Genomic DNA, 26,556 nt, shown 5'->3' with positions numbered 1-26,556 from the left:
AATTTACTGGATTTGACTCTGAAATTCCTCACTTCTCCCATGTCCCTAATTAAACTCTGTCTCTGGCACACTTTCTCTATCTATGTACACTCCTCTTTCCGTAGTGTGGCAAAACCAGAAATCACAGTTACAAAGTTGAATAACACGGTTCTTGTCCCAGCTTGCATAATCCACCACAAATTACCATCTGCTTTCCCAGAATAAGGCCACCAGTGAATTCCTCCCACTAAAGCAAGAGCACACACACTTACTTAGATCTAGAAGGGGGGGGGGGGCACAGGACGCAAAGAAAACAAATCAGTTCAAGGTCATGTGTGCTTGTGTTGACAGTCAAACCTCCCTAGTTTTGGTTGTGGACTTTCCCGGTTGAGTTTAGACCTTACCCTGTCCTAAAATGGGAGGGGAAAACTCCAACACAAATACTACAGGGTACAGGGAACGGTGTCAGTCTGTGAGAGGAAAGGTTCCATGGCAAAGATGGTTACATTTTGAAATCCTGTGAAACTTAAAGACCTTTTAGATCTATTTTTTGTGAATCTGGATATTTCAACGTGTTGTTTATCACCAATGGAGACCGCAGATAACTTAAATGGAGTATCTAAAGAGGTGAAGCCCGAATGCCTTCCTCTGGGTCCCATGGGTGCAAAAGAGGGAGCAGTTTCCCCGCACAGCCGTGAAGAATCCCTGTGTATCTTTGGGACGGGGGACTTGGGGCGCTCCCTGGGTCATCGCCTGTTCCAGTCTGGATACAGGGTGGTGTACGGCAGCCGCAGACCGGACAGCTGTGGGCCCGTACCACAGGGAGCTCAGGTAATGCACTGTGTATTTTTGTTCTTCTGTTGTTCTTGTACTTTGTTCTGCAACACTGAAATATCTCTACTGTGGGAATCATAGGTTTTCTCTTATCTGAACAAAAGGTTTTCTCTTATCTAAAAATAAATTTGGACCTAGGGTTTTGAAGAAACATGGTACAGCGTATTATTCATTATATGCTTGTTCATTACTGCCCGACCAGGGAAAAGTAAAAGAAAATATAAAATCTGTCAACTGGACAAAAAGTTTTAGAAATTAAGATGTTTTGATGCTCATCCAAGCTGCTTCTTCAGTTCTGGTCAGATTACTGGTGGGCACTGCTTTATATCTATTTGAATGGAGGAAACTGAAACTAAAAACACCTATTGTTTACAGTTTCTGTTTGTAGGCTAGGTCTGTTGAGCTACACTAAGCGTGTACTGTGCCTGAATCATACTTAGCATAATCATTCATTGCTTTCACACCTAATAGCATCCTGGCTAGCCCTATTGTTTTCTTTGTTTTGGTTTGGGTCTAAGAATGGAGTTATAGATGGGAAAGAGATGATGTCTAAGGATTCTCTTTCCTAACAAAAAATGCCTCTATATCTCCTCTCTCAAACCATTTCTTTTCGTTGGCTAAGATCTGTACCTCACTATTTTCAAAGGAGGGCTTAATGGTTTTGAGATGGAGATGGACAGCAGACTGGGGTCCCGAGGAGCTCTCACGACACTGTTGGTACATTCTCTTATGACCAGAAAATGTTTCAACAGACACAAAAGAATGAGTTAGGTGTGTTTAATATGTGTCTTAATTGAGAATAGTCAACTTTTCCCCTCACTGCCAGTAAAAGTAGGTAAAAGTATTAGAGATTAGGAGGAGATAAAGAAGCTGAGGTGACTGCGTTTTGCCGCTGCAGTGGTGGATATTGGATTGTTCTGGAGAGTATCTGAAACGACAGGATGACAGAGGGGAGGAGAGACTGGGCATGACCTGTGCACAACCAAGGTTTATTCAGACTTGTAAACAAAGTGTCTTAAAAAGGGTCAATGAATTTAAACATGAAACGCTGTAATCCTTCATTGGTCTTGGAGTGGCTCGATTTGGAATTTCAGTGATGCTCATCTGGACACATCTGTTTTCGATCAAGACGTTTTGGCTTCCATCCAGAATCCATTTTCAATTTTATGGCACTGGCTTATCCTAACCCGAGTTAAGGGAGGTGCTGTAGAGTGAAACTGCCCAGCCTCTGTTTACTAGCTAGCATCATTATGGGTCATTACGCCAATATTGTGGATGGAAGCTGAAACGTTTTGATCATAAAAACATTGTCCAGATGATTACCACTGAAAACTTCTCTACATTTAATCGTTGCATTCCAGAAGTATGGGTATATTTTGACACACAGATCCCTTGCATCAACTCACTGAGTATTAATTGTGTACTTATTGCTAACCTCGTCATTTCGTGTTGTCTGTATGTTTATGTCTGATGTGTGTGCAGGTGTTGAATCATGCCGAGGCCGCCCAGTCTTCCAGAATCATCTTCCTTTGTATTAACAGAGAACACTACAGCTTCCTGCAGGCGCTCGCTCCTCAGCTCAACGGGAAGGTATCGGATCACACGGCCAACATTCTATAAAGTTAAAATCCATGTAATGCCATTTTTTTATCATAGTGATCAATCTCAATCAGGGGTGTCTCAAGGAATTCTGGGATATGGGATATAGTTTCTGCATTGGGCTCTGGTTAAACACGTGCTCTAACCCCCAGTACGTCGCCTATACTGTCGATTTTTTATTCCCTTTCTACGGTCGAGTGAACATTGAATTTATATGACTTATTATGTTAACTTTAACACACAACATTATTAAACTTATTCGTCCTGTCTGGCCATGTTGATTAAAAAACACAAAGCCAATAACTGATGCGATCTTCAACTATTAGATCTTGATTGAATTTAAATGAGATTCTTTCCCAAACCCCTACCCCCTACCTACTACCTACTTTTCCTGTTTTAACTATGACCATGGAAGCTAGCTAAACTTAAAAGTGTTATTTGTCTTTCCAAGCACATTTCTTAGATCCTGAGTCTTTAATGATACACATGTTTCATCAAGCAGCAAAGTGGAGGTTGCAATCACGGAAATTTCAATCTCAACTCTGACAGTCTTACGGGTTCAGGATTGATAAAAAACGCTGACAGCACATTATTTCCCCACTGCTAGCTTTGCACCGTTCCGTCCATACTCTATGTATTTTGTATTTTAAGTCAATTTTTTTCTTACAGGCATTGTACCTAATTTTTTTTATTAAAAACAGGTCCTCACTTGCCATATGTAGTCTGAGTATCCCAATTATTCACCATGATGAGTTTATAGCCCCTTCTCAGAATGATCAGTGACAAGTTTAAAGCAGAGATGTGTCGTGATGGTAAAGCTAACAACAACTAGAATGCTAACACAGACTTCCGGATATAAAATGCTTTCTAATTAGATGCAGAAAGTACACAGTAGACTTATTTTGACTTCAAGATATATATACATACATATATCTGTGCTGGGACCAGACAGTTTGCTAAAAATTTGCTCAAGTTTGCAGCTTTTTAGTCTATAAGAGCGAGCACAGTGCCTTTAGTTTGTGTTGCAGGTTAATTCAATGCTTCATATTTGTTTGACTTGAAGGTGCTGGTGGATGTGAGCAACAACCCCGAGAAAGACATGTTCCCAGAAGCCAACGCTGTGTATCTGCAGAGGTAAAAGGGTCCCGTGTGATTAGAGCATTAGCCAAAGTAATGGGTTAATCCAGATGTCATGTGGGCTCTATTGCATTATGGAGCGCAATTATAGATGACGTTGTTTTGCATTACAGGCTGCTTCCTGAGGCGTATGTGGTGAAAGCCTTGAACACACTGTCAGCCTGGGGTCTGCAGAATGGGCCCTCAGATGCAAACAGACAGGTAACATTTTAAAGCTCTCACATCAGTAGGGCTGTAGTCGACTGAAGACATGTCCTGCAGATCGATTAGATGAATAAAACGGGGGCGTAGCAAATAATCTCAAAACTATTACTTATCTTTATGTGTCTGACCTAAACTGCACTTGCAAGACTAAACCTGCACAGAGTTCATGCAATGACAACCATTTATGCAGAAAACAGAAAAAGTACTCAATTATTCATATAAAGTCAGATTAAATTTGTAAATCATGAGTTTAATCTGCCTTTTTAAAACTATAACTGCCATTAAATACCACATCTCCAGTTAACTCACTCACTAACTTCCACTTTCTGCTGTTGTCTCTTATAAATCCCTATGGTTGACTAAGACACCATCGATCTACAGCCGTACACACCAGATAATCAGTCATTTTGAACGTTTAACCGATAATGAGGAGTGCACTTAAAAACATATTTGGAGTAAGGTTTTGTTGGTTAGTTCCAGATGTAAAAATACAGTATTTCATCACTCGAAAGTAGAAGTAGAGATGAGGACTTTTAAATCTTTATGCTTGTGGGGAACAGTGGTCCCTCGTTTACGTTAAAAAAATAACCCGCAATAGGCAAAATCCGTGAGGTAGCTTTATTTTTTACAATTATTCTATATGTTTTGCAGCTGTAAGACCCCTCACCACACACTTTAAACACTTTTCTCACACAAGCATTAACATTTTTTCACATTTCTCTCTTGTTTAAACACTCTCAAAGTTCAAACCTTCGTAGGCGCCTTTGTCGGTGCAGAATGTTTCATCGACACTGTGGGTTTTGTCGGGGAGAAAACTTGTAAACACACAGCACTTCAGAGTCACACTGCGATCCAACATTTATGTAAATTTGTCTGAACACATTTTGTATTGAACAGGAGACACAGCACAGAGGAGACTGATGGACAATGGTCTACAGTCCCTTAGCCAATCAGGACGGAGAACACAATGCACGTTCATACGCAGTAAAAAAAAAAGCAAAGCCGCGAAAGGTGAACCGCAATATAGTGAGGGACAACTGTATTTAGTATTTAACTATAACATGCAGAGATCATTATTTTAGATTTTGTTTGTGAGCCACAATACTGACTGTTACAAACTGCAGGACTTAGATGCCCTGTATGTTCACAGTGGCATTTCACCGTAGCAAGCAGCGGATTTTAATTTTTACTGATGAAAAATGGCTGTGTGACATTTTTGAATCCAACACATGTATGATCCAGACTCTGAAGTTTTGGAATTTTACCACAAAAAATCTTTTCCCCAGCAGTATTTCCTGAAATGTCATTCAAAAAGACATGTACTAGCATTTAAACCGGCCATTTGCAAAACAGTAAAAAAAAAAATGAAATAACAAGTATTTGAGCCAGCTGACCATTGTAAATTTCCTAATTATGAATATTCACTCCTGCTCTCTTGGTGGCTTAGTGTTTGGGCCTTTGTCTGAGAACTACAAGCTTCTCACAATGCTCTGATGTGTTTACACAGTGGGGCGCAATCCAACAACTCGAAAAAATGAACTGAAAATGAAATGGTCCAGATTATATTAATAACCTAACTGAAGTCATGATCAAACTACATCAGAGTCGTTTAGCCAAACTGGAGCAGTGTGCAGCCTTATGTTTTCGCAGGGAATGCCATCTCTGTTTTCGCCTTAAATCAATTAGCTCCACAGTTGTTGTTGATGTAGTTTTGTCTGTGCTTTTGTGTCTACTGTGTGAAGCTGCAGACTACTTTTTTTTACTTTGTGGTACAGTCCCAGAGGAGACCAAAAACCACACGGAAGCTTACATGTATTTGTGGTGAGGTGTGTTTATGATGACAGAGCATAGCAGTTATAGCAGTGAGTGGCTTGGACTTAACAAACGTGGTATAGACTAGACATCCTCTCCAATTCTCCAGTCCAGATGATCTTTTTATTGTTGTGTTAAAATACAGTCCTGTGAAATTGCTAATCCTATGGCAAGATAAAAGTCCCTTCAGGTACTGCTCTGTCACGACAATTCCCTTATTGATATAGAAGGATGGGTCAAATGCAGAGGAAAAATGTAGAGTTTGGGACAATAAACTCAAAACAGAGCACAACTAACTATTGATACATTGTAGCTGCAGTCATCAACATTCTCTGGGGTTCTGCTAACTGTAGGCACTGCTCTGTCTAAGGCTTTGTTAGACTTTAATGTGATCACAAACAGAACAGAAATAGCTGACTTACTTTGAACTAGAACAGACGAGATGATTTGTGCTGTTAAACAAGTCTCTCACACATAAAATTAGAGTCGCAAGCTAGCTAGCATTAGCCAACCGTTTTTCAGTTAGTTCTAAACACCTGAATGGGATCATGATCGCTCGTTTTCATCACAGGTTTCTGAAAACTACTTGCTTAAATCTATTTTGTATTTCTTTCTTGAGTTTTCAGATGCTCTAAAACGTTTTGGCAGTGTTTTCTAACATGTGCCGTCTGTCATTATTGTAACTGCTGAACATTCCACCATAGACATACATAAAGAACATCCCCGGCGTGATGTCACTGCAACGTATTAAGACATTTTCCTTACTTCCCTTGTAGACGTTCATATGCGGGGACAGTGCCGAGGCGAAGCAGGCGGTGTCGGAGGTGTGCACCCGGCTGGGCCTTTCGGTGCTGGACAGGGGCGGTGTGGGTGCGTCCCGGGAGCTGGAGGACTTCCCGCTGCAGCTCTTCCCAATGTGGAAGCTGCCTATGAGGATCGCTGTGGGCCTCAGTGGTGCCTTCTTCTTTTACCTGCTCATCAGAGACGTCATCTACACCTATGTGTACGAGGGCAAAGACGTCTCATTCAGGATCCTGGTCTCTCTAGCAAATAAGGTAAGAACATCTACTGCTATTTAAGGCAATTGGGTTAGCATAAATAATGATGTTAAGAGCTACAAAGATGAATATAACATGAGCAGTACCAAGTATTCTTCATCCAGCAGACATCAAATTAATATTAAAACAACAGGAAAGTTACTGTATTGCTTCTATCAATGAGATGAACCAGGTCCCTGCAAACAATTGGGGGCTCAGTATTCATCTTGTATATATTTTTTTGCTCAATTGCGAAAACTTTTCATTCATTCATTTTCTGGGTGCATGATAAAGAGAGAGAAAAAAGTGGGAGGAGATTGATGAAAACCACATGGAAAGAAGTAAATAATTTATCAGCGACCGCATCTTTTCCGACATAACTTTCACCCATCCCTCATGACACGCTAATAAACTTGTCCATAGATATAAAATGAAAATCGTGACTATAATGACAAGTATTGTATATCTGTGCTAGATTTGCTCTTGTTCTCCACGATGACGTATCACGAATAACGCATCAGACACGTAGACCCACAAGCTAGTGAAAATGAGCCAAAAACAGAAGTCTTTGGAGAGCTTTTTTGCAAAGGGGATAAGGCCAAGGAGGAGCCAGAAGAGGAGCCTAAATTTAACAGACAATACCAGGAGTCCTACTTAAAATATGGGTTTTATTTTCACGGATAATCTACATTATTCCGGTCCGTGATGCAAAAAGGTTGGGGACCCCTGCCATAGACTGTATAAAGAAGTGGACTATGTGAGTGTGACGTCACCCACAGTGTTCGGCTCCAGTCACATGAAGCTTGTTGAGGATAGCAGTTATACGAGCCAAGTTCCATATTTGGAATTCCTATTGTGAGAATCATAGCTATCAAAGAGCCAATCTGGAGCGAGGCTGTTGAAGGTATGCGACCCTTCCTGCACCACTGGTTTGGACTGGTTGCTTAGGAATGCCGTCAGTCAAACCTGTTGCTAAAGCTAGCGGAAACGACCTCAGGGAAAGAATGTGCCTGATTTTTCTATTATTAATGTTCATATTTTGATTTACAGAGAAAATAACCAAATAAAAACACCAGGATCATGTAGGGATTAATATGAACAAGGTTAGCTATGTCCATTTATATGTAGTCTATGGGGCAGAGTGGGACAAAGGCTAAAGACTAACTGGGCGAGTTCAAAATCAGGTACAAGGCCTTGATTAATTTGAAGGCCTAAATTCATCAAACACTCGCTATGTTTACATGCACACCAAAAATCAGATTATTAACCAATTTCTGGAGTGATCAGTTGATTTCTTTCTGATTGTTCACACCTGTGCAGGTTCTGACAAGAAAAAATATGCAAATGAACATGGCAAAGAAAAAGAAACATGTTATTTGAAAATGCATTATACTTACTACTATAGTCTAAAATCCACTGATTAACTGACACGTCACGATGAACAGATTTATTTTGTGAATGTAAACGCATCAAAAAATCTATGGATGGTTATCTGATTTTTACTAGCCATGTACAAGTACCCAGTGTGAACTATATGAGAAGGACACAGCGTTGTCTTGGTATAACTCCCTCCTGAATGTGAATGTCATTTGATGTTGTCTGACAGGTGTTCCCCATCGTGTCGCTCATCATGCTGGCCCTGTGTTACCTGCCTGGTGTGATGGCTGCACTGCTCCAGCTCCACAGAGGGACCAAGTACAGGTGAGGCCACTCGTAGTGACAGAGGAGAGTTTTGAAGGACAGCACAGTGTGGTACAAATGAGCATGTGACTATTGTGCAGACGCTTCCCGGACTGGCTGGACCGCTGGATGCTGTGCAGGAAGCAGATGGGACTGGTAGCACTTGCTCTGGCCTCTCTGCATGTGCTCTACACACTGATCATCCCCATCCGGTGAGTAACAGGTGCACAAACTCCACATGTGACTAACAACAGTTTTCCTACAAATTATACTAAAAGTTTAGAGCTGCATTACACAACTTTTTTGAACTTATGCATAAAGTGTACTGTAAAAGCAGAATTTTGCGACAAAATCAGGCCACGTCTAAAAATAAAACATTTTATCTATTGCAATCTAGTAAGAAAGAGCCATGTGAGTCACTATATGATGCTGTGGAATGAGAGCTCATTGGCTGCTTCACTTTTCTGAACAGTTTTTCTAAAGCTGTGCTAGTGGATACGAAATTGTAGCCTGTGGATAGCCAAAGAGTTTGTGAAAGGGAATGCTTACGGATTTAAATGTGTACTTCCTCCTTTCACAGTTTGAATATCAGGTACCCCAGCTTTAAAGGGAAATATGTAAAATCAATTTGTATGAGCTTCTAACCTTGTTCTGTGTTTCTTCATCATTAACTTAAAAAATGTACAGGAAGATACGTTGCTTGCTACGGTGAAATGCCACTATGTTCTGCAGATATTACAATTACTTTGCTTTACTTATTAGGTTACTTTAATACTAAATACCCTAAAAAACACAATATGTCTTCTTTAAGTACATGTTTCACAGTTAAAGTGTCATCCACAGAAATGCAATCAAGTGTAAATGGTGTATAGTGTGTTAAAACTGCATTTTTGAGCTATCTAAAGTCACTCTCACAACATTATTATTAATAGTATACAGTATATAATATAATATAATATAATATAATAACAATATGCAATAAAAATAGAAAGTTGTCAACAAATCCTAATCTAATTCCCTTCTACTTTTATCCGCAGATATTACGTGAGGTACAGAATTGGTGCAGGAATTATATCACAGGTGAGCCAATACCATGATTTTAGATGTACATAAAACAGTACATTTTAAAAGGCAGTTTTCTCTTTTTTAAGGCTTTGAAAAACCAGACGACGGAGTTTTTCAACATTTTAGCATGGCGCACTGACTCCTACTACTCAATGGGGGTCCTTGGCTTTGCCCTGTTCATTCTTTTGGGCATCACCTCTCTGCCCTCTGTCAGTAATGCTCTGAGCTGGAGAGAGTTCAGCTTCATACAGGTGAGGAAAGATAAATAAAGGAAAAGAACTGTATTTGGACAGACCATGTCTCATGTGAAAGTCAAAGGCTGAACTAGCACTGATTAATGATTGGATGCACTGCGGGGTCTGGGGTTTGGGAGAGTCCCTTTAGGTTTAAACTGTGTTGTGACTTTTTTATTTAATACGCTGTACATATTGTTGTCTCGTAGTGCAACTTTCACCTGTATAAACTTTATAACGGATTGATTTGACAGACTAAATATTTGCCAACTTTGCACAATTCACAGACAGTTAAACGCACACAATGAGTATGTAAATCTTACTTATAAGCAAGCTCTATTCAAAAACGAATACAAACAAGCTCATTGGGAAATATATTATGGAACGACTGATTATCTCACCTGCTCAATGCGGCTTTGAAACGCTGCAAATGACAAAACGACAAAGATTGATGGTTCAGTTAACACAAAGGAACACAGGCACAATATTAAAGAGGCCCGATGGTATCCACTTAAAGACTCTCCTGGAGGTTTGGGAAAAGTCTGCTCTGAGATTTGTTGTGTACACCCTCCGTTGCACCTGTTTATGCTCCAGGCTGTTGGGTTAGCCCGTGCTGAAATACACAGAGAGGCCCTATAATGGAACAAGTGCTTCATGTCTGTGAAACTGTTCATTGATTTGCAAAATTAAAATCCAATGCCAAATTATCCTAATAGTAATAGTAATCATAGTAGTAACAGTAATCTTAATAGTAACATTAATAATAATAGTAATTTTAAGAAAAAATAGTAATACTAATACTAATAGAAATAGTATTACTATAGTAATAGTAACATTGTACATTCTGCCAGTGTGATCATAAGTGAAGTTCATCACCTTGAGCTTCCACTAAACTAATTAGTCAAAAGAAATCACATTTTAATTACTTAATTTTGATAATGCAGAATAAATGCATTATGCATTATGCATTGAAGACATACCTGGGTCCCACTAGGTCCTAACAAAGTGTTCATAAAAAAATAGCCAGGGAGTGTTCATGGCTGATGACTGCTACTTGTTTGTGCTCTGGTCCAGGAGAAAATGATTCCAGTCCTCTCTTGTGCTGTTATTACATAATAAAACAATAAAATATGTATTTTTATTTATTAGTTTTACCCTCCTTATCCTCCCCCAATCGCCCTTGTCATAGACCTCAGGTGCCGGTGTTTACCTATTTTCCACTTTGACCACCCTCAAAGCACCTCTCTGCAGGAAACACTCATTCATAAATGTAACTGGGTCACACTCCCTCCTCCCCTTTATTCCAGTCCAAATTAGAGCAGCTCTTTAAATGTTAAGTTATTCATCAAATGTAATTTGGAGAGCATACATTATCCTTGGCCACGGCTGCTGGGTTAGTTCATGTGAAGTGTGCAGAGTACATGCTCTTCAGAATAGAATAAAAGTCAGAGTGAAATGAAAGGAAGAGGCTACGCTACCAAATGTGTGAATTTAGACTTACAATATATCATCACATACTAGACATGAAGGACAGAAAACAGAATGCAAAGTAGAGAGAGAGAGCACAGAGAGTGAGCACAGAGAGAGAGAGAGAGAGCATAGAGAGAGTGAGCATAGAGAGAGAGCCTAGAGAGAGAGCATAGAGAGTGAGCACAGAGAAAGAGAGAGCATAGAGAGTGAACATAGAGAGTGAGCACAGAGAAAGAGAGAGCAGAGAGAGAGAGAGCATAGAGGGAAAGGGAGCAGAGAGAAAGCCTATAGAGAAAGCATAGAGAGAGAGCATATAAAGAGAGCATAGAGAGAGTGGAGACACAGCAGAGAGAAAGCAGAGGTAGAGCAGAGAGAGCAGAGAGAAAGTATAGAGAGGGAGAGCATAGAGAAAGCGGACATAGAGAAAGAGCATAGAGAAAGAGCACAGAGAGAGAACATATGCAGAGAGCACAGTGAGAGAGCACATAGAGACAGAGAGGGCATAGAGTGAGAGAGCATACAGAGAGAGTAGAGAGAGACCATAGATAGTGAGCATAGAGAGAGAACATAGAGTCATCACCTCCATGAGATCATCTGTGTTACTGCACATTCTCACTGTTACAAAAGCTTTCATTTCCTCATCGTCGAGGGCATTGCTCATATGAGAAATCTGCTGCAGAAAAACTGTAAATACATCAGCTACAAATGTGATGGATTTAACCTTAAACAGTCAGTATAGTGAGAGATGCACATTTAGTATCTTTATGGTCTCTGTTTTTCTTGTTCCAGTCCAAGCTGGGCTACGTGACCTTGTTCCTGTGCACGCTCCATGGGTACTTGTATGGATGGGACAAGTTTCTGCATCTCTATTCCTATAAATGGTACACTCTGCCGGGTTACATGCTGTCCCTGGTGGTGCCCACAGTGGTGCTGGGGCTGAAGCTGCTGCTGCTGCTGCCGTGTGTGGACCGCAGGCTGACGCGCATCAGGAGGGGCTGGGAGCACACGCCACAGGACCCCTCTGTGCAAAAACTACTCATTTAAAATGGACCAATCACTACACAGGAAAGGAGGCTGCCTGAATTCTGGCAACACATGAACATGAACAGGCACTACTCTTGAAATTACTTGCCCCTCCCACACAGGACAGCACCATCACGGGGCAGCACCATCACAGGACAGCACCATCACGGGACAGCACCATCACAGGACAGCACCATCACAGGACAGCACCATCACGGGGCAGCACCATCACGGGACAGCACCATCACGGGGCAGCACCATCACGGGACAGCACCATCACGGGACAGCACCATCACAGGACAGCACCATCACGGGACAGCACCATCACAGGACAGCACCATCACGGGACAGCACCATCACAGGACAGCACCATCACGGGGCAGCACCATCATAGGGCACATTTAAGGAAGGCACAGGAAGAAACACCATAAGAGACTTTACAATAAACAAATAGATCATCATCAACAGCTTTTTTAATGTACTTATTGCCACATTTTATATATTAAAAAAATAAATAAATAAATGAATTTTTAAAAAATCCCATTGTTTTCTACACATTCTGCTCAAAATCTAATTTAAAATGCAAACACAAAAAAACCTGTGAGAAAGTACAAACATTCTTGATCATGTAGGGGAAATGATCCCTCACATGATCAAAAAGAAGGAAGTTGTTAATAGTGAAAATTACTGATCTATAATTCTGGTGTCTTTACTTGCACAACAAGCTCTCAAGGTAAGATCTGTGGCAAAGGCTCCAATACTGAATAAATACTGTGTTATTTTCTTAAAAGTAGTTTTATGTTTTTCTCATGGAAATAGATGAAGTTTTCTGTGTGCCTTGTGATTCTGATCTCAAATGCTGCAGCAATTCAAGGTGAGACTTTTTTTATGATTATTACAATTTATAAATCTGTTTTGATGATGTGTAATGTAAATAATTGTGCCTTCATTAGTTGGACAGTTACTTTAAGGCCATATTCATCAGACAGAACTAAATGCAATTTAGACCTAACAACTTTTCTGTTATTGATAAAGATTTGTTATAATTTAAAACTTAAGAGTTCAAGACAGCAGTAAGGGAGTGTTCATACATGTTCACACGCCACATGAAAAGTGTCACTAAACTGGAACAGACCAGCATTAAACCAGGACTAGAACAGGACAAAGCAGGTCTACAACTGGACTTAACTGGGACCAAACAGGACCAAACTAAAACAACACAGCATCAGGACTCAATCAACATACCACAGACTGAGAAGAAAGTACAAATTCACAAAGGACAGATATAAATGTAAAATTGTGTTTTAGATCTTTCGAGTAAAATGTTTACGTTTCCTCAACAAACTAACTCTGCTCATGTGAGGCTGCGTACATCCAAAAACAGCTTCAGTGCTCTGACCGTCTGCCACAGGTACTCATGAATAAATGACAAAAAAAGAGATAATTAATTAATAAAAATAAAAATAAAATGTAATGTTCCTGGCTTTGTTGTTTTCTTCTCTCAGATCATTCACGGACCTTAAACGGGACCATGGCCTCTTCTCGTTGGCTCTGCCCTCTAATGCCAATGAATTTGTGTTGTTTTTCAAGTATGACACCCAAGAAATTCAGCCCCATCTGAAGGCTGGTAAAGTTGGGTACAGAGTCCTAGACTACAAACCCAACCAGTGGCACTCCATCTGCACCACCTGGGAGTCCAGCACTGGTCTGGTGCAGCTCTGGTTCAATGGACAGCCCCTCAGCCGCAAATATGTCTCTGGAGGACAAGCTGCTATGTCTGGATCCCCAATTATCATTTTAGGACAGGTACATGAAGCTCAAATATCACATTTTATTTAAAGTTGATCACTAATCTTTAGAAGCAACAGAAGCTTAAATGTTACATGTCCACGAACCAACCGCACTGACAATTTAAAACAGTATTAAATGTTGTTACAGTCATTGCTCCGATCAGTTTATCTTAACTAATCCAGTGTCTTTTAAGACATGAATCACAAAATATGTACTGAGAAATGATCAGCAGTATCACTATTGTGATATTTGATCATTTGTTGTGTCTTTTCTCATTAACATGTCTTCTGATTGCAAGAAGACGTATTTATGGCCAAATTAAATTTTCTCCATCTTTCATCATTATCTTTGTGCCACAACCTATAATTTGAAGTCACTTATCAACCAAACGGTGACTGGTTCAAACCCTGCTTGAGCACATACTGTCATTGCATTATAAGTGTGTACAAATAGCGATGGGACAAGAAACAATAATAGTGAGAATGTTTTACATAATCGTGATAATGGGCAACAAAGATAATCTCCTTTATGTCACCAGAATGTGCAGAAAAAATGACTTATCCATGAAGATCTCTTCTACATCTTTGTTTTCACTTTTAAAAAAATGGAATTTATTCCTAATATTCAAATTATAATTATTCATATCTGTAACTGTCAGAAACTTGATTAATTATTGTGATATAATCGTCAATCGCATTTATTCTGGCCATGATAATCGTAAAACCAAATTTCACTGGATTTAGTAACTGACATGTCAGCTAACATAATAGGGACATTTTTTTCTATACAGTACATATATTTTTCATTCTTCTGTTATTGAACAGATAGTATGGCAGACTCCATCCATCTATTTTCTTTTGCTTATCTGGGGCCGGGTCGCAGAGTCAGCAGCCTAAGCAGGGACTCCCAGACTTCCCTCACCCCAGACACGTCCTCCAGCTCCTCTGGTGGGACCCCAAGGCGTTCCCAGGCCAGCCGGGAGACATAGTCCCTCCACCGTGTCCCCAGGACCTCCTCCCAGTGGGACATGCCTGGAACAACTCCCTAGGGACCCCCAGGGGGCATCCTGAACTGCCACGCGATGTTGCAGAGACGTGTCAGCCAAGACAGCCCCACAACATCCAGGGACTTGTTGAGTCCTGATGAGCGGGAGATCCGTCCTGATCTCATTCACCCCTGGAGCCTTGCCACCGAGGAGCTTGCCAACCACCTCAGTGACTTCAGCCAGAGTGATGGATGAGTCCGCCTCCGGGTCCCCAGTCTCAGCTTCCTCCTTGGAAGACATGACAATGGGATTGAGGAGATCCTCAAAGTATTCCTTCCACCACAACATCCCCAGTCGAGGTCAGCAGCTCTCCACCCGCACTGTAAACAGTTTTGGTGAAGCACTGCTTCTGCCTCATGAGGCGTTGCACGGTTTGCCAGAATCTCTTTGAAGCCATCTGATGGTCTTCTTCTCCGTGGCCTTCCCGAACTCCTCCCAACCCCATGTGGCCCACCAGTACTCATCAGCTGCCTCAGGAGTCCCACAAGCCAACAAGGCTCAATAGGACACATTCTTCAGCCTGACAGCATCCCTTATTTCCATTGTCCACCACCGAGTTCAGGGGTTGCCACCACGGCAAGCACCGCAGACCTTATGACCACAGCTATGAGTGGCCGTATCATCAATAGAGGTAGAGGGCATGGCTCACTCGGAAGCCATGTCCTGAGCCTGCTCCGGGATCTGGGAGAAACCCTCCCGGAGGTGTGAGTTGAAAGCCCCCCTGACAGGGGACTCTGCCAGATGTTCCCAGCAGACCCTCACAGTTCACTTGGGTCTGCCAGGTCTGTCTGGTTTCCTCCTTTTTATAATGCATGTAGATTGTGTTTGTGTTTCCAGGAGCAGGATTCCCATGGAGGAGGCTTTGACATAACCCAGAGTTTCATAGGAATGATGACTGATGTGCACATGTGGGACTATGTGCTCTCGTCCTGTGAGATCCAGAAGTATATGTCCGAGCTCAGCTTCACTCCAGGGAACGTTCTCAACTGGGCAGCTCTGGACTTCCAGATCAACGGCCGAGTGCTGATCGAGAATAAGAGTTTGTACTGTCAGTAAACTTTACACAGGCCTGAGATGTGTCTGTGTATGTGCACGTTTAGTTTTTTGTTTTTTTTTGTTTTGTTTGTTTTTTGTTTTTATTCTTTTTGGGGGCTTTTTTTCATACATTCTGCATTATTCAGGCTTTTGACCACTATAGTGTTGAGTAGTCTATCTATGGTAACAGTGTGTAATTTTTTTCTGTATTTCTGTATTTTGTCCTATATTATGCACAGTTGACTCATATGAACTTTTAGCCATGTTATACTGCTGTTACCTCATCAAAAACATACCTGGAGTTGTGCTATATTTCATTCACACATGTTCTGACTACAACTAGGATGTACAAGCACATAAGTCCTGTGCTCAGGTCTCTGCACTGGCTCCTGTGGCTCAGAGAATAGACTTTAAAACAGTTCTGTGAACAAGTCTCTCCATGACACCAAAGTACATCTCCAATATGTCAGTGCCATTTGAACCATCTCACACTCTGAGGACTTCAGGGACTGGCCTCCTGCTGGTGCCTGGAGTCAGGACTAAACATGAGGAATCAGCGTTTTCAGTTGTATGTTTTCCTGAAGATGTGAGACAGGCCTCTACTTTGAATCCAGGCTCAAAACGGTTCTATTTAACTGTGCATATGACTGAAAGGTTTTTATTTGCACTCTTCTTTTTTTAATGTTAATTGTATGATGATTATTTGTGATTATTTATGTTTTGATTTTTTCTATTGTGATTTTAATGTCTTAAAGCACTTTGAATTACTTTGTGTACGAATTGTGCTATACAAATAAACTTTTGCCTTGCCTTGCAATGTGTTTATTCAGTGGAAAATTAAAGCCAAGCAAAGCAATAACCATCACCATGACAGGACAAAGGACAACACCATGACAGGACAACACCATCACAGGACACATGTAAGGAAGGAACAGGAAGAAACACCATAAGAGACTCATGGCATTTTCAGCACACTTCCTTTGACTTAAAAAAAATAAATACGTAAATAAAAAACAAATGTAAAATATCAACACAAAAACAAGATTTCTCACCACAGAAACTGTGTAAACTATGTTTTAGTGAATAGACAGGGGAAGAAAGTGGGAGAAGAAAGTACAAATCTTTTTGGTCATGTAGGGGAAATGGTCCCTCCCATGACCAAAAAGAAGGAAGTTGTTAATAATGAAAATTACTGATCTATAATCCTGGCATCTTTACTTGCACAACAAGCTCTCAAGGTAAGATCTGTGGCAAAGGCTCCAATACTTAATAAATACTGTGCTACTTTCTTAATAAAAGTAGTTTTATGTTTTTCTCATGGAAATAGATGAAGTTTTCTGTGTGCCTTGTGATTCTGATCTCAAATGCTGCAGCAATTCAAGGTGAGACTTTTTATGATTATTATAATTTATAAATCTGTTTTGATGATGTGTAATGTAAATAATTGTGCCTTCATTAGTTGGACAGTTACTTTAAGGCCATATTCATCAGACAGAACTAAATGCAATTTAGACCTAACAACTTTTCTGTTATTGATAAAGATTTGTTATAATTTAAAACTTAAGAGTTCAAGACAGCAGTAAGGGAGTGTTCATACATGTTCACACGCCACATGAAAAGTGTCACTAAACTGGAACAGACCAGCATTAAACCAGGACTAGAACAGGACAAAGCAGGTCTACAACTGGACTTAACTGGGACCAAACAGGACCAAACTAGAACAACACAGCATCAGGACTCAATCAACATACCACAGACTGAGAAGAAAGTACAAATTCACAAAGGACAGATATAAATGTAAAATTGTGTTTTAGATCTTTCGGGTAAAATGTTTACGTTTCCTCAACAAACTAACTCTGCTCATGTGAGGCTGAGTACATCCAAAAACAGCTTCAGTGCTCTGACCGTCTGCCACAGGTACTCATGAATAAATGACTAATTATATATATATATATATATATATATATATATATATATATATATATATATATATATATATATATATATATATATATATATATATATATATATATATATATATATATATATATATATATATATATATATATATATATAAATGTTGTTCTTGGCTTTATTGTTTTCTTCTCTCAGATCATTCACGGACCTTAAACGGGACCATGGCCTCTTCTCGTTGGCTCTGCCCTCTAGTACCAATGAATTCATGTTAATATTCAAATATGACACGCAAGAAATGGAGCCCCATGTGAAGACTGATAAAGTTGGGTACAGAGTCCTAGACTACAAACCCAACCAGTGGCACTCCATCTGCACCACCTGGGAGTCCAGCACTGGTCTGGTGCAGCTCTGGTTCAACGGACAGCCCCTCAGCCGCAAATATGTCTCTGGAGGACAAGCTGCTATGTCTGGATCCCCAATCATCACTTTAGGACAGGTACATGAAGCTCAAATATCACATTTTATTTAAAGTTGATCACTAATCTTTAGAAGCAACAGGAGCTTAAATGTTACATGTCCACGAACCAACCGCACTGACAATTTAAAACAGTATTAAATGTTGTTACAGTCATTGCTCCGATCAGTTTATCTTAACTAATCCAGTGTCTTTTAAGACATGAATCACAAAATATGTACTGAGAAATGATCAGCAGTATCACTATTGTGATATTTGATCATTTGTTGTGTCTTTTCTCATTAACATGTCTTCTGATTGCAAGAAGACGTATTTATGGCCAAATTAAATTTTCTCCATCTTTCATCATTATCTTTGTGCCACAACCTATAATTTGAAGTCACTTATCAACCAAACGGTGACTGGTTCAAACCCTGCTTGAGCACATACTGTCATTGCATTATAAGTGTGTACAAATAGCGATGGGACAAGAAACAATAATAGTGAGAATGTTTTACATAATCGTGATAATGGGCAACAAAGATAATCTCCTTTATGTCACCAGAATGTGCAGAAAAAATGACTTATCCATGAAAATCTCTTCTACATCGTTTTCACATTATATTCAAATTATAATTATTAATATCTGCAATATTTTTAAACTCTCAGGAACTTGAATAATTATCAGATATAGATATAATTGTTAAACTCAATTATTCTGGCCATGATAAATGTAAGACCACATTTCAATAGATTTAGTCATTAGCATGTCGGCTAAGTTAACAGAGACATCATTTCTATACATATACTTTTCATTCTTCTGTTATTGAACAGATAGTCTGGCAGACTAGTATAGAAAATGGTCATTAAAATGAATGACCTCATCAGGAGGGGCTGGGGACACTTGGATACAATAAGACAATTACATACATTGGTTTCCTCTGATCTCAGGGATAATTTGATTTATATAATAAAAATATAATCCATCCTCCCGTGGACCCACCATCTGCGGGAGGAGCCATGCGGGGCGGGTGCAGAGAGATCCGGGCGGCAGTCGAAGGCGGGGACCTCGACGACCGGATCTCCGGACATGGAGACTAGCTCTGGGGACGTGGAACGTCACCTCGCTGGGGGGGAAGGAGCCTGAGCTTGTGCGGGAGGTTGAGCGTTACCGGCTAGATATAGTCGGCCTCACCTCCACGCACAGCTCGGGCTCTGGAACCCAACTTCTTGAGAGGGGTTGGACTCTCCATTTCTCTGGCGTTGCCCGCGGGGAGCCGCGGCGAGCTGGTGTGGGCTTGCTCATTGCCCCACAGCTCAGCTGCTGCGTGTTGGGGTTCACTCCGGTGAACGAGAGGGTCGCGTCCCTGCGCCTTCGGGTCGGGGACAGGTCTCTCACTGTTGTGTCGGCCTACGGGCCAAACAGCAGTGCAGAGTACCCGGCCTTCTTGGAGTCCCTGGGAGGGGTACTAGACAGTGCACCAACCGGGGACTCCGTTGTTCTCCTGGGGGACTTCAACGCCCATGTGGGTAACGACAGTGACACTTTGAGGGGTGTGAACGCCCGAACGGTGTTTTGTTATTGGACTTCTGTGCTAGTCACAGTTTGTCCATAACAAACACCATGTTCGAGCACAAGGGTGTCCATCGGTGCACGTGGCACCAGGACACTCTAGGTCAGAGGTCGATGATCGACTTTGTTGTTGTGTCATCTGACCTCCGACCGCGTGTCTTGGACACTCGGGTGAAGAGAGGGGCTGAGCTGTCAACTGATCACCACCTGGTGGTGAGTTGGATCCGCTGGCGGAGGAGGAAGCCGGACAGACCTGGCAGGCCCAAGCGCATTATGAGAGTCTGCTGGGAACGTCTGGCGGAGCCCTCTGTCAGGGGGGTCTTCAACTCTCACCTCCGGGAGAGCTTCTCCCTGATCCCGGGGGAGGTTGGAGACATGGACTCCGAGTGGGCCATGTTCTCCACCTCTATTGTCGATGCGGCTGCTCGTAGCTGTGGTCGTAAGGTCTGTGGTGCTTGTCGCGGCGGCAATCCCCGAACCCGGTGGTGGACACCGGAAGTAAGGGATGCCGTCAAGCTGAAGAAGGAGTCCTATCGAGCCTTGTTGGCTCGTGGGACTCCTGAGGCAGCTGATGAGTACCGGCGGGCCAAGCGGGCCGCGGCTCGGGCAGTCACAGAGGCAAAAACTTGGGGTTGGGAGGAGTTCGGGGAGGCCATGGAGAAGGACTATCGGACGGCCTCAAAGAGATTCTGGCAAACCGTCCGACGCCTCAGGAGGGGGAAGCAGTGCTTCACCAACACTGTTTACAGTGCGGGTGGAGAGCTGCTGACCTCGACTGGGGATGTTGTCGGGCGGTGGAAGGAATACTTTGAGGATCTCCTCAATCCCACTGTCACGTCTTCCGAGGAGGAAGCAGAAACTGGGGACCCAGAGGCGGACTCGTCCATCACCCTGGCTGAAGTCACTGAGGTGGTTGGCAAGCTCCTCAGTGGCAAGGCTCCGGGGGTGGATGAGATCCGTCCTGAGTATCTCAAGTCTCTGGATGTTGTGGGGCTGTCTTGGCTGACACGTCTCTGCAACATCGTGTGGCGGTCGGGGACAGTGCCTGTGGAATGGCAGACCGGGGTGGTGGTCCCTCTGTATAAGAAGGGGGACCGGAGGGTGTGTTCCAATTACAGGGGAATCACACTCCTCAGCCTTCCCGGTAAGGTCTATTCCAGGGTACTGGAGAGGAGAATCCGACCGATAGTCGAACCTCGGATTCAGGAGGAGCAGTGTGGTTTTCGTCCTGGTCGTGGAACACTGGACCAGCTCTATACTCTTCATCGGGTCCTCGAGGGCTCATGGGAGTATGCCCAACCAGTCCACATGTGTTTTGTGGATCTGGAGACGGCATTCGACCGTGTCCCTCGTGGTGTCCTTTGGGGGGTGCTCTCGGAGTATGGTGTCCGGGGCTCTTTGCTAAGGGCTGTCCGGTCCCTGTATGACCGGAGCAGGAGCTGTGTTCGCATTGCCGGCAGTAAGTCAGACCTGTTCCCGGTGCATGTCGGACTCCGCCAGGGCTGCCCTTTGTCACCGGTTCTGTTCATTATATTTATGGACAGAATTTCTAGGTGCAGCCAGGGGCCGGAGGGGGCCTGGTTTGGGAACCACAGGATTTCATCTCTGCTGTTTGCAGATGATGTTGTCCTGATGGCTTCTTCGAGCCAGGACCTGCAGCAGGCACTGGGGCGGTTTGCAGCCGAGTGTGAAGCGGCTGGGATGAGAATCAGCTCCTCCAAATCCGAGGCCATGGTTCTCGACCGGAAAAAGGTGGTTTGCTCTCTCCGGGTGGGTGGTGAGTCTCTGCCCCAAGTGGAGGAGTTCAAGTATCTCGGGGTCTTGTTCACGAGTGAGGGAAGGATGGAGCGGGAGATTGACAGGCGGATCGGTGCAGCGTCTGCAGTGATGCGGTCGCTGTATCGGTCCGTTGTGGTAAAGAAGGAGCTGAGCCGGAATGCGAAAGCTCTCGATTTACCGGCCAATCTACGTTCCTACCCTCATCTATGGTCATGAGCTCTGGGTAATGACCGAAAGGACAAGATCGCGGATACAAGCGGCTGAAATGGGCTTCCTCCGCAGAGTGGCCGGGCGCACCCTTAGGGATAGGGTGAGGAGCTCGGTCACACGAGAGGAGCTCGGAGTAGAGCCGCTGCTCCTACACGTTGAGAGGAACCAGCTGAGGTGGCTCGGGCATCTGCTCAGGATGCCTCCTGGACACCTCCCTAGGGAGGTGTTCTGGGCATGTCCCACCGGGAGGAGGCCTCGAGGAAGACCCAGGACACGCTGGAGGGACTATGTCTCTCGGCTGGCCTGGGAACGCCTTGGGGTCCCACCGGAGGAGCTGGAGGACGTGTCCGGGGTGAGGGAAGTCTGGGAGTCCCTGCTTAGACTGCTGCCCCCGCGACCCGGCCCCGGATAAGCGGAAGAAGATGGATGGATGGATGGAAATATAATGCATCTACTCCGTTCAGTGTAGTGAAAAGTGCAGTGAGCATTACATTGGAGAAACTAAACAGCCACTCCATGAGAGGATGTACCAACACCAGCGTGAGAGCTCCTCTGGACCCCAGTCTGCCGTACATCTCCATCTCAAAGCCACTAACCACTCCATTGAAGATACTGAGGTACAGATCTTAGCCAGAGAAAAGAAGTGGTTTGAGAGAGGAGTTAAAGAGGCAATTTTTGTTAGGAAGGACAATACCGGTAATCTCTCACCAGTCTGTAACTCTATCCTTAGACCAAAAACAAACAGGAACAAAGAGAACATTAGGGGACCATTAAGGGTTGAATAGGATTGTTCAGGCTGAAACTGGAGACAACAGATGTTTACAGTTTCAGTGCAGTTCACCCCTCCCTTCAGGTAAATATAAGACAGTGTCCACCAGCAATCTGACCAAAACTGAAGAAGCGGCTTCTTCACTCCCACAACAATTTGTCCAGACGACACCTTTAAATTTCACCTTTTCCTATAATGCATGTAGATTATGTTTGTGTTTCCAGGAGCAGGATGCCTATGGAGGAGGCTTTGACATAACCCAGAGTTTCATAGGAATGATGACTGATGTGCACATGTGGGACTATGTGCTCTCGTCCTGTGAGATCCAGAAGTATATGTCCGAGCTCAGCTTCACTCCAGGGAACGTTCTCAACTGGGCAGCTCTGGACTTCCAGATCAACGGCCGAATCCTGATCGAGAACAAACAAATGCACTGTCAGTAAACTTTACACAGGCCTGAGATGTGTCGAGGTATGAGTACATGTGTGTTATTTTTGGGCCTTTTTTTCTTTTACATTTTGCATTATTTAGGCTTTTGACTGCCATAGTGTTGAGTAGTCTATCTATTGTAATGGTGTGTTGTTTTTTTTGTTTTTCTGTATTTTGTACTATATCAAATACAACTGAATCGTGTGAATTTTTAGTCATGTTATAATGCTGTTACCTCATCAAAAATGTACCTGAAGTTGTGCTTTATTTCATTCATACATGTTTAGTCCTGCATTATTGGACTGTCTACATTTTCCAAGTTCAAAATGCTGTGTTCCACCTCGTGATGTCATTAAGTGGGAGTTTTAAAGTTAATAGCTTCAACTGAACTTCTGTCATTGCCTTAAAACAAACAAACAAAAAAATGTTTTGTTCAGTTGAGATTTCCACAGAAAGTCTAAAACATTTAGCTGTGGGTTCAAAGTTTGGCGACTCCTGGGCCTGTTTAAAACAAAATGCAGCGCTTCTTGTATTACCACTTCATGACATCACATCACACGAAGAAATGTTTTATAGTAAAGGAAAAATATTTTGTTCAAATCATGACTTTAAGCTCTCTACATACTGTATAGTTGCTTTAAGTGGATTCTTGTTGTTTTTGGATGAATCAATAAATCCATAATCTCAACGTGTGCTCCAAGCATGAGAGCACACTGAGCTCAATAAAACAAATAAATTAAATATATGGTGTAGTTTCTGACACAATAATGAAGCTACAGTGAAGCTCGTGGGAGTGGAATTCTCCTCCCTGCTGCCTCACCTGTGCAGTCTACGCTCTGCTCTGCTATTGGTTCCTCCTACGACCAAAAAGAGGGACGTTGTTAACTGTGATCTATATTCCTGGTGTCTTTACTTGCACAACAAGCTCTCAAGGTAAGATCTGTGGCAAAGGCTCCAATACTGAATAAATACTGTGTTATTTTCTTAAAAGTAGTTTTATGTTTTTCTCATGGAAATAGATGAAGTTTTCTGTGTGCCTTGTGATTCTGATCTCAAATGCTGCAGCAATTCAAGGTGAGACTTTTTATGATTATTACAATTTATAAATCTGTTTTGATGATGTGTAATGTAAATAATTGTGCCTTCATTAGTTGGACAGTTACTTTAAGGCCATATTCATCAGACAGAACTAAATGCAATTTAGACCTAACAACTTTTCTGTTATTGATAAAGATTTGTTATAATTTAAAACTTAAGAGTTCAAGACAGCAGTAAGGGAGTGTTCATACATGTTCACACGCCACATGAAAAGTGTCACTAAACTGGAACAGACCAGCATTAAACCAGGACTAGAACAGGACAAAGCAGGTCTACAACTGGACTTAACTGGGACCAAACAGGACCAAACTAGAACAACACAGCATCAGGACTCAATCAACATACCACAGACTGAGAAGAAAGTACAAATTCACAAAGGACAGATATAAATGTATAATTGTGTTTTAGATCTTTCGGGTAAAATGTTTACGTTTCCTCAACAAACTAACTCTGCTCATGTGAGGCTGCGTACATCCAAAAACAGCTTCAGTGCTCTGACCGTCTGCCACAGGTACTCATGAATAAATGACTAATTATATATATATATATATATATATATATATATATATATATATATATATATATATATATATATATATATATATATATATATATATACACACACATGTAAATGAAATATAATGTTGTTCTTGGCTTTGTTGTTCTCTTCACTCAGATCATTCACGGACCTTAATCGGGACCACAGCCTCTTCTCGTTGGCTCTGCCCTCTAGTAACAATGAATTCCTGGTGTTTTACACACATGACCTCAATGAAATGAGGCCCCATGTGAAGACTGGTAGACTCGAGTACAAAGGCGTAGACTACAAACCCAACCAGTGGCACTCCATCTGCACCACCTGGGAGTCCAGCACTGGACTGGTGCAGCTCTGGTTCAACGGACAGCCCCTCAGCCGCAAATATATCTCAGGAGGACAAGCTGCTATGTCTGGATCCCCAATCATCATTTTAGGACAGGTACATGAAGCTCAAATATCACATTTTACTTAAAGGTGATCACTAATCTTTAGAAGTATTTATGGCCAAATTAAATTTTCTCCATCTTTCATCATTATCTTTGTGCCACAACCTATAATTTAAAGTCACTTATCAACCAAACGGTGACTGGTTCAAACCCTCCTAGAGCACATACTGTCATTGCATTATAAGTGTGTACAAATAGCGATGGGACAAGAAACAATAATAGTGAGAACGTTTTACATAATCGTGATAATGGGCAACAAAGATAATCTCTTTTATGTCACCAGAATGTGCAGAAAAAAGAACTTATCCGTGAAGATCTCTTCTACATCATTGTTGTTTTCACATACATTTATTTTAAAAATAAGGAACCTATTCATAATATTCAAATTGCAATTATTCGTATCTGTAACATTTTAAACTGTCAGGAACTTGAACAATTATTGTGATATAAATGTCAATCACAATTATTCTGGCCACAATAGTCATGAGACCAAATTTCAATATTGTCCCATACCTAGTGTGCAAAGGAATGAAATATTCCACCAAGAGAGAACTGAAAAATGCCCATGACATAGTTTGTATACAGGCATAGATTTAGTCATTAGCATGTCGGCTAAGTTAACAGGGACATCATTTCTATACATATACTTTTCATTCTTCTGTTATTGAACAGATAGTCTGGCAGACTATTATAGAAAATGGTCATTAAAATGAATGACCTCATCAGGAGGGGCTGATTGGATACAATAAGACAATTACATACATTGGTTTCCTCTGATCTCAGGGATAATGTGATTTATATAATGCAAATAGATTGTGTTTGTGTTTCCAGGAGCAGGATACCTATGGAGGAGGCTTTGACATAAAACAGAGTTTTATGGGGATGATGACTGATGTGCACATGTGGGACTATGTGCTCTCGTCCTGTGAGATCCAGAAGTATATGTCCGAGCTCAGCTTCACTCCAGGGAACGTTCTCAACTGGGCAGCTCTGGACTTCCAGATCAACGGCCGAGTGCTGATCGAGAACAAACAAATGCACTGTCAGTAAACTTTGCACAGGCCTGAGATGTGTCGAGGTATGAGTACATGTGTGTTATTTTTGGGCCTTTTTTTCTTTTACATTCTGCATTATTTAGGCTTTTGACTGCCATAGTGTTGAGTAATCTATCTATTGTAATGGTGTGTTGTTTTTTTGGTTTTTCTGTATTTTGTACTATATCAAATACAACTGAATTGTGTGAATTTTTAGTCATGTTATAATGCTGTTACCTCATCAAAAATGTACCTGAAGTTGTGCTTTATTTCATTCATACATGTTTAGTCCTGCATTATTGGACTGTCTACATCTTCCAAGTTCAAAACGCTGTGTTCCACCTCGTGATGTCATTAAGTGGGAG

General features: G+C 41.9%; 4 protein-coding genes across 4 annotated transcripts; all 4 read left to right on the top strand.

The window, feature by feature from the left end:
* The first annotated feature begins 300 nt into the window (after nt 1–300).
* Nucleotides 301–12,806, top strand: LOC117384430 (metalloreductase STEAP4-like). The gene is made up of 10 exons (XM_033981755.2): nt 301–810; nt 2,296–2,403; nt 3,476–3,546; nt 3,663–3,750; nt 6,342–6,620; nt 8,209–8,303; nt 8,384–8,494; nt 9,320–9,362; nt 9,434–9,598; nt 11,840–12,806. The coding sequence occupies exons 1-10, from the start codon at nt 568–570 to the stop codon at nt 12,092–12,094; spliced, it is 1,458 nt and encodes a 485-aa protein (XP_033837646.1). The 5' UTR covers nt 301–567; the 3' UTR covers nt 12,095–12,806.
* LOC117384434 (serum amyloid P-component-like) lies at nt 12,781–16,759 on the top strand. Its single transcript, XM_033981760.2, has 5 exons — nt 12,781–12,806; nt 12,893–12,947; nt 13,382–13,484; nt 13,579–13,879; nt 15,747–16,759. Exons 2-5 carry the CDS (start codon nt 12,893–12,895, stop codon nt 15,963–15,965), a joined length of 678 nt encoding a protein of 225 aa, XP_033837651.1. The 5' UTR covers nt 12,781–12,806; the 3' UTR covers nt 15,966–16,759.
* A 403-nt stretch (nt 16,760–17,162) lies between these two features.
* On the top strand, nt 17,163–23,593 carry LOC117384238 (serum amyloid P-component-like). The gene is made up of 5 exons (XM_055227760.1): nt 17,163–17,182; nt 17,272–17,326; nt 17,759–17,861; nt 18,057–18,357; nt 22,871–23,593. The coding sequence occupies exons 2-5, from the start codon at nt 17,272–17,274 to the stop codon at nt 23,087–23,089; spliced, it is 678 nt and encodes a 225-aa protein (XP_055083735.1). The 5' UTR covers nt 17,163–17,182; the 3' UTR covers nt 23,090–23,593.
* Nucleotides 23,594–23,972: 379 nt separating this feature from the next.
* LOC117384433 (serum amyloid P-component-like) lies at nt 23,973–26,209 on the top strand. The gene is made up of 5 exons (XM_033981759.2): nt 23,973–24,008; nt 24,095–24,149; nt 24,582–24,684; nt 24,850–25,150; nt 25,989–26,209. The coding sequence occupies exons 2-5, from the start codon at nt 24,095–24,097 to the stop codon at nt 26,205–26,207; spliced, it is 678 nt and encodes a 225-aa protein (XP_033837650.1). The 5' UTR covers nt 23,973–24,008; the 3' UTR covers nt 26,208–26,209.
* Nucleotides 26,210–26,556: the final 347 nt, after the last annotated feature.

Source organism: Periophthalmus magnuspinnatus, chromosome 16 (genome assembly GCF_009829125.3).
Source record: "Periophthalmus magnuspinnatus isolate fPerMag1 chromosome 16, fPerMag1.2.pri, whole genome shotgun sequence".
Lineage (NCBI taxonomy): Eukaryota > Metazoa > Chordata > Actinopteri > Gobiiformes > Gobiidae > Periophthalmus > Periophthalmus magnuspinnatus.
Note: the sequence above shows the minus strand (reverse complement) of the source record. Positions and strands in the feature narration are given on the sequence as shown.